The 8,300-nt window shown below is 38.4% G+C and overlaps 1 protein-coding gene across 3 annotated transcripts; it reads left to right on the forward strand.

The window, feature by feature from the left end:
* Nucleotides 1-347: 347 nt before the first annotated feature.
* On the forward strand, nucleotides 348-5,413 carry LOC117488663 (spindlin-1-like). 3 transcript variants are annotated; one of them, XM_034137685.1, is made up of 5 exons: nucleotides 348-436; nucleotides 1,048-1,089; nucleotides 2,058-2,317; nucleotides 3,314-3,547; nucleotides 4,296-5,413. In XM_034137685.1, the coding sequence occupies exons 2-5, from the start codon at nucleotides 1,070-1,072 to the stop codon at nucleotides 4,499-4,501; spliced, it is 720 nt and encodes a 239-aa protein (XP_033993576.1). In that variant the 5' UTR covers nucleotides 348-436; nucleotides 1,048-1,069; the 3' UTR covers nucleotides 4,502-5,413. The 3 variants fall into 3 exon arrangements, with proteins under 3 accessions (XP_033993576.1, XP_033993577.1, XP_033993578.1); XM_034137686.1 differs by having other exon boundaries at nucleotides 359-773; XM_034137687.1 differs by having other exon boundaries at nucleotides 359-513.
* Nucleotides 5,414-8,300: the final 2,887 nt, after the last annotated feature.

Consider the following 8,300-nt stretch of genomic DNA (forward strand, 5'->3'; position numbering starts at 1 on the left):
CTTAAATTATTCTAGAAATGCCTGCTGTGACTGTAATTATTACTTAGGCTACGTAGAAATGTCCAGCAGTCGATGATTGAAGGGAAAATGTGGTCTTGAATGCGGTGAATGCTGGGAAATGTAGTGTCTGGGCTTTCTTGGCTTCACGACAACCTAAACATCTTAAAAGAGAGGACAATAACATATAATTTCAATATCAAACTGGAAAAATAAAATAATAAATAAATTAAACAATGGGTGGTGTAAAGGTTGGCACCAGAGTGTGATCCAAATCAAAAGGCAGTACATAACACTGACTACAAATCCCAGAGTGTTTTGCGAGCAGCAAATTCCTTCTGGTACTTGTAGTCGGGGTCGTTTCCGTGTATCCAGCGTTCGTTAGTTAGGTGGAGGAATCTGCTCTGCAAAGACAAACACATGTGAAATTATTGATCAGGTAGGGCAAACGCTTCATTCCGCCGGCTCGCACCTTTTGATCTGGTCGTTCGGATTAAACATTTCAGTTAATTAACGGTCAGTGTTTAATGTGTCCGTTAATCTAGAAGCTATAACCAGTGTGCAGAATCAGCGTTCTACATGGCGATGCATTTCCTTTTGTTCAGCTAGCTTATGTGTAGAAATACCACATTCTCAGAGTTCTACTCATTAAAAAGATTACAAACAGACACTAGCAGGCTTCCTTAACGTCGGCTACCTAGCTGTTTCCTATTTTAGACTCACTGTAGCTACACATTCCCGAGGACACTCGACACGTTGACATTTAGCTAGACCCGGTAAGGAAGTTACATATTAATGTGCCATATGTGTTGCTGTGTAAATGTATACCTGTAGTCTTTATTAGCATTGAGCTAAGATAGTTAGCATTAGCATTGGGATGTTGTTTACATCCGGTAAAGCGGGTCTGTTGACTCATTTGCATTGAATGTGGTTCACTGAGCGCAGGGTAACCAAAGTCTGCTCAAAACTATTTCTTAAACATTTTTTAATTAAGATTTAAGTGGAAAAGTCCTCTGATATTCACTAACGGAACTGTCTTTTGTTTCACAGGGTCGTGTGAATTGATGGAAACATGTCAAAAAAACGGGCCAGGTAGGATCACACAGCATGACTTCCCTTTGACCCTGATGTGTTACAGTGTGTGACAGCATCAGGATTAAAGGATACGTTTTTTCCATTATGAAAAACCCAATGTGGCACAATAATACTGCAGTCCATTTATTGTCGTCCAGAAAAAAACTAATACAAAAACAGTAGGCTACACTCCTTTAGAGCATTCTTTAAATTGTATCAGGAAGAATGTATTCAGCAGCAACAAAACAATGGTCAATTGTCTGTGCTGATAATATAGCTTGGATGTAACTATATAAAAGGATAGAAACTTAGATAAAACATTCCAAAAAGCTCCATAAAATTAGGATTGAGTACATTGTCATTTTAATACATAATTAGATTTTATTATGATTTCTCTATAACTCATACAGGCATATTAGGCTTATGTATTTGGTTTATGTTATGTAGGTTTGGCTTATGCTTTTATCGCCTGTAAAATCTGTCACATCTGTCGTACTTCATTAGCACAATGTATACTCAGATAAAGCCTTTCTACTCAGCTCTCTGCACCATTTTTGCAAACACATCGTGAAGTCTATGTCCTGCAGATGTTGGGCAAATTCATCATTACAGGTTCACAGGCCAAACTCAAATAACATCTAAGCACAAAGGCTACATATGTCAGTCTAAGTAATGGCACCTTTAGAGGCACTAAAGCGAGACTTAATTTAAACGATAATGATAAAAAGATCACTGATATTAGTTGCTGTAACTCACCGATCCCCTAAGCCTGACACTTGTGTGTGCATATGTAACATTTCACAGTTTAGGACAATAGTACTCATCTGGCACCCTGGATTTTTGGACACGGCCTCACTCAAATAACAACATAACTAATATTGATTGACTAACTCAAAGCTTAAAAGTACCCACAAAGGTTCATAATACTTAGGATTTTCAACCTATATGTTAATATAAATATAGCCTAATTCCTTCGATGTTCACAGGAAGCGTAGCAGTGGAGAGCTGAGTGAGAGTTCGGCGGCGACCCTGAGCCCAGACCCAGACAACCTGCTGGGCCGAAGGATCCAGCACTCCTGGAGGGAGAAGGGGAACGTGACCAAGTGGAAAGGAACCGTCCTGGAGCGCCTTACTGTGAATACCTCCCTCTACATGGTCAAATATGACGGCTTTGACTGCGTGTACGGCATCGAGCTCTTCAAAGACAACCGGGTGACCAACCTGCAAGTGTTGGCAGAGAAAGTTGGTGAGTGTGTTAACGTCTATCACACGCAACAGTTATTCAATTCGTCAAAAAAGAGAAAGAATAATAATACTATTTTGATTAACTTAATTGTTCAAGTAATTTTTCCTTCCAAAATGGCAGAAAATACTATTTTCAGCCCCTTTAATATGTAACTTCACTTGGTTTTTTAAATTATTCAACTCAATGTCTTTGTGTCTGGTCGTACAAAACAATACATCTATCACCTTGCGCATATTTTTATTATTTTTATTTGTATTTCTATACATTTTATTGGCCAAACGATTAATCGAGAAAATACTGGTACGATCTTCGATAATGAAATCCTTTGTTAGTTCCATTCCTGGTGTACAAGTACAGAGAAGTGGTATTTTTTGCTTTTCTATTTTGGTTACTACTTTGGTCCCAGTCATTTACTGTGTGTTTCTCAGTACCTCTAGGATTACTTTGCAAATCAATCTTGCAGTTTCATTCTTGGGTAGTGTGTTTATACTTTTTCTCTTCTAGTGTGACGACTATTGTGCTAATGTTAACTCTTCTTTTGTTTATTCTAAATAAACTACTGCTGTGGTATACATCATGAAACATATCACTTATTTTGTGCCCAAGTATGAATGAATGGGTCGTAAAAAAACAGCCAAATAGACAATAATTTGTCTTAGAATGTAACAGGTTGACACTTGAAATGATAACAGTGACAGTGCAGACACAGCCCAGACGATACTAAATATTTTTTTGTGCAAATAATCTGTCTTATCCGATGTATCAGCGTAACATTTTTGTTCTCTTAAATTGAAAAGATTTCTATACTTCAGTGAGCCAATATAAAGCTGATATTAAGCTAAACTTATAGTCTGTCAGTAGCTTTTTCTAAATGTTATTAGTGCTTTGCCAGCTTTTGAAAGATTAGTTTAGTTATCCTATCACTAAAAGTACAATGTGCAAATTCCACAAGCATAAGTGACATTAGTAAATAAACAAATGTTTTTTCTCCTGCAGTGAACAATAAGATCAAGGTGCCTCCCGGGGCCGAGGAGCTGGTGGGCCGGGCGGTGGAGCATCTGTTTGAGAAGGAGGGCGGTGAGAAGAACGAGTGGCGAGGCATGGTGCTGTCCCGAGCCCCCGTCATGACCCACTGGTACTACATCACCTACGAGAAGGACCCGGTGCTGTACATGTACCAGCTGTGGGACGACTACAAGGACGGAGATCTACGTGTCCTGCCTGAGTCAGGTACAGTGTGAGAGCCTAATGCTTTATATTTCAGATGCTCCTGAAAAGGTGGGAGGAAGAGAACAGGACTCATTTACATAGTCAGCATTACAATACACTCTCTATTCCGCCTTCTTGTTTTTTATCAACATTTGGTCCAGAGTTTCTGCTTGATTCAATACCATGAGAGAATGTTCTGTTATAGCTACTCATGTCTTATCATGAAGACGCATGTTATCTACAAGGACAAGAAGAGGTAAATAAATACACTGGGTACAAGGTTCAGCCTCAAATTGTAGATCATTTACCATCTTAATCTCGCAGTTTTTTGGGGATTCATTTTGAATTTGGCTACATTAAAACCATACAAGAAATCCCTTGCTGCTTCTAACGGCTGTATATCATTACAAATAATGTGATTATGGTACAAATACCAGTACCCTTTAAAGGCAGGGTGGGTTATGCATTTCAGAAATATTTGTTGTTATATTTGTCAACATTCTCAACAGCAATCAGTGACATAATGCACTGACAAAAAAAAGAAAACATATCCAGTATCTGTGGCTATTGGTGGACTTTATTCAGTCTATCCAATCATTAATTCGACCTGAAAGAAAGTGATTGGACACTTTTTTTTCGTACTCATTCCGTACCAATGCTTAATCAGCCTACTAGTATTCGCAATATCGAGCCCTACTCTTTCTGCATTGTTCTTATTTTATCTTTCTCTGACTTATATGTCTGTTGTCGGTCTGCTATCCTTCCTCAGAGAACAAACACCTGCTGCCAGCAGACAGGAAGCCGGGTGAGGAGCCAGAGAGCCTTGTGGGTAAGCAGGTGGAATACGTCACAGATAACGGTCTGAAGAGGACGGGCTTAGTTATCTACCAGGTCCCAGCTAAGCCCACAGTATACTACATCAAATATGACGATGATGTCCACATCCACGTCTACGATCTGGTGAAGACCACCTAGTACTGACTGGCTCGTCTCTGACCGACCTGCCGTTACCTGTGAAGTGTTACAGATTTCAGTTTTCTTCCAGCAGGAGGCAGTGTGCCGAAGATCAGAAGCCCCGTCTTATTCTGTTTTTGTTCTTTTTTTAAGCCTCCAGAGTCTCCTTTTACTCTCACATCACCAGACACCTTGGTTTTTGGTTTTTCTTCCAGTTAGAATTTATGTTGACCTTAATGTATGACTCTTGGGTCCTCTTCAATGTAAATAAAAACTGATTTGAGATCGGTTGTATAGCCCAGCAGATAAAATGCAGCTAGTGCAACTTTCAAACTTCAAATTCATACTTTTTGTAAGCAACACGTAAATTAAAATTATTCAGCTTTCTTACCTCTGTGTTTTACTCCTATTTCATTTGACTTTTATATGCCTGTCCTATTTATGTCTTCTGGAATATCCGGCTGTGCTGCTGGTCACATTTGTGCAAAACGTCTGTGCTTTATGTGTCACTGGGTAAGCCTCAGTTTGAAGAAAATAGAAGTCACAGTGAACTATGATGTCAGTGTTTAGGCCATTATGAGACTTGACTGTCTCACCATCATGGTTGGAAAACACAGATTAGTCAAAATAAAAAAAGAAGTTGTGTATCATATTCCTGTTCCGTTTCATCATGTATACTGCAAGTTTTCTACATTATGATAATATATGAAAATAATGTTGGTGTCAAGTTGTTATAAAAGGTGTTTGTGCTACACATTATTTCTGTAGTTCAAATTGGCTTCCGACATTGTTTAGGTTTTTGGACTGACGTCTTTATTATTTGCCAAAAACATGAATGATGTGATATGCTATATTCAGGCCTCAACATATTGTTCATTGTGACCCTAAATATGTTATGTTCTGTAAATATAATACACATTTTTATGAACATTATACAAAGCTGCTTGGAAATTATTTTCTCATTAGTTATGAATGCTGTTTGTGTTTGGGTAGATTTAGCTAATGTGTGTGAAGGACATCCACCATGGTTTTACTACACTACATCCATTTAACGGGAAAAACCTTTGATCAGATGATTGTACTGTCTGAGGTTATGTGATGGTAAACTACATTTCATTCATAATCCAAATCTCTCATCAGTATTATTTGTATTTACATATTGGTGATATGTTGGCCTATTGACCCATTTAGAATGTGAAGAGCATTATAGTTACTATAAAAGTGGGCCCTACGTCTGTAATGAATGTAACTTAAATTATTCTCTTTATATGATTACTTTATCTGATAGACATCTTTCCTTGACCTCTCAAGGAAGAAACACATTATTTCAATAAAATTGACACATAATACCAAGTGTGAATTAAAACTATTAAGGAACAAAAGAATAATCAAATACAAGTTAGGACCAGATGTTGAAAAATACATAATAAAAACAAATAAAGAGTAAGAATTAAATAACATCTAAATTAGGACTTACTAGAGGCGCTTTGACTAGGTTCCAAAAGTGTACTCCTAGTAAAAATGAGTTACCTGTCTTCCTCATCTAGCTCAAGATAAGATATGATTAAAAAAAAAACTGGCAACTACACATTAAATAATAAGTGTAACCTAAATAAAAACAATCAGTGATGGATGTCGTGCTTTAAAAAGTGAAGTAGCCTAACTCACAAGATAACTGCCTTTTTCTTACAGCCTAATATATTCAGATTCCTCATTTGCTTTCTAAAGTAAAAGGCCATGAAATCAGAGGAACAGAAACCATTCACTTTCATTCTGATAGGCTGTACATTCAACATATTGTTTTTGATAATTGTTGCCATTCTTGTAGTGGGCTAGTTCAGGTAATGCAAAATGCCTCTATTTTTGGTTGTAAATAGCTTTTCCCTATTTTCTGTAATCAGCTATTCTTTGTCCTACAGTATTGTAAATGATTTATAATCAACAGAAAGAGGTAAGAGATAACCCTGCTTAGATATTTGTAATTATTTAATGCCAAGCACAATCTGCCATGAGGTGGAGCGTATGTCTGATAACAGGTTTGATCCGTGTCTGCTCATCAAATGTCAGCCGTGCTTTGATGGAGCAGACATGTCCTTCCTGATTCTGCTCCTCCTCATGCAGCCACATGCTGACGGCTCTCCCTCCCCCAGAGTCCCTCCGAGGTGCCATGGGTGCTGCTGACGGCTGCCAGTACAGACAGCGGGGGGGACAGTTGGCATACCATCACGCCGGCTGTGTGCCCAGATAGTAATCACAACGAGGAGAGAGTACATGCATTACACAAGGTCTGTGCTCTCCACAATGTGTCTGATGCAATGTGTCACCTGTTGTGCACTTCCTTTTACACATCCATGACTCTTTTTATAGCCTTTCCCTTCTTTGTGAAACCATCTGCCTGGGGCTCATGGCAACTGCTGCCATTTTTCAGATACAATCATTATGAACTCAAGTGTCTTTGACAGAGGAAACCATTTCTTCCTACAAGGTCGTATAAGCTTTGATTTTTCATTCAGGATTAAAACAGGATTAAAAGCACTTCATGTGTGCTGGTTGTGAGATGCTGTCCACTTCCTGTGGGGGGCAGGAGTGTTTGGGGGACAAAAGGCTGGACAGCAACACGTTGTGTTCCTTTGATTCATATCTTTATTGAGAGAACAACAATAGGCCAGAACAAAGCCAGAGTGTATTATGCAATGATCAGATTCACTGCTGACTCCCTCAGTAGTTTTTAATGTATAGAGCCTCTGTCAAGAGGAAAATGATGAAAATGTTTATGTTCTGGGATGAAAACCAAATATAAATGAATCACATTTTCATTTCTCTAGCAAACCGCTGAGAGCTGTGTGAGCTCTGAAGGAGACGTCTGAATGCAGAACATCTATACACACATATGAAGGCTTGGTAAGAGAATCCTCCGCTCTATTTTTTCTGTGAGTTGCATTATTACAGGACCTTCATCTGAAACCTTGAAACTTTGTCTGCATTCTTATTGGCCAATAAACAAATGCACTTGACTCTTTTGTGTTGCTTAGCAACACAAGCCAGTCCCTGGTTTTTATATATGAAAAACCAGCATGCCTCCAATCTGGAGACTTACAGGGAGCAGTGTGAATGAGACCAGCCACGATGCATATTTAATTAAAACCATGCAAGCTTTTCTGATTGAAGGAGGCTGTAAGCATTGTCACTTATTAACACAAGATAGAGACAAAATAGATTTGTTCACGTTTATTGTCAGTGAGATGATTTATTGTCAGTGAGATAAAGATGATTCATCATTCAAATACATGTTGGTATCAGGTCAGCTGAGGCAATATTAAAGTGCATTATCTAGTCACATTTAAAGTAACAATATAGTGCTTTTTATTATAAATGTTGCTTTTTGCATTTGAGGTGAGGCTGACATACTGTTGTAAGCATTCTGCTGCCATGCGTAACAAAAATGGGATCTTGTCAGGTCACTCATGCAGGTATCCTGAGGGAGGGAGAGGCAGATAGATTATGTGTGGTGTGTTTTCATTTTTTTAATATCTGAAGCCTCAAGCCTTTTCCATCATTTTCAACGAATGCTTTTAAATCCCCCTTTTCTCAGAAATAATTGTGCTCACCTTCGCTACTTTTCATGTATTTAAGCACAGCTGGTATAATCTGATGTAACGATGAAGCGTCTTGATTTGAAGCATTTGAATTGCACATCTTTGTTACATTTTCTCCTCTGACATTATCAGTTTTCCCCCCGCACTGGAGCAGAGAGCAGGACATATCTTACTTCTTAGTGGCTTTAGATTTAAATTGCTCAGATCTGTTTTGATATAATACA

Source organism: Trematomus bernacchii, unplaced genomic scaffold (assembly GCF_902827165.1).
Source record: "Trematomus bernacchii unplaced genomic scaffold, fTreBer1.1, whole genome shotgun sequence".
Lineage (NCBI taxonomy): Eukaryota > Metazoa > Chordata > Actinopteri > Perciformes > Nototheniidae > Trematomus > Trematomus bernacchii.

What these genes read in the sequence shown, in the direction of transcription:
- LOC117488663 (XM_034137685.1), top strand. Translation starts at nt 1,070, where the DNA reads ATGTCAAAAAAACGGGCCAG. An exon ending in AGTGTTGGCAGAGAAAGTTG is followed by an intron (nt 2,318 to 3,313) that starts GTGAGTGTGTTA and finishes TTTCTCCTGCAG; the next exon opens with TGAACAATAAGATCAAGGTG. An exon ending in ACGTGTCCTGCCTGAGTCAG is followed by an intron (nt 3,548 to 4,295) that starts GTACAGTGTGAG and finishes ATCCTTCCTCAG; the next exon opens with AGAACAAACACCTGCTGCCA.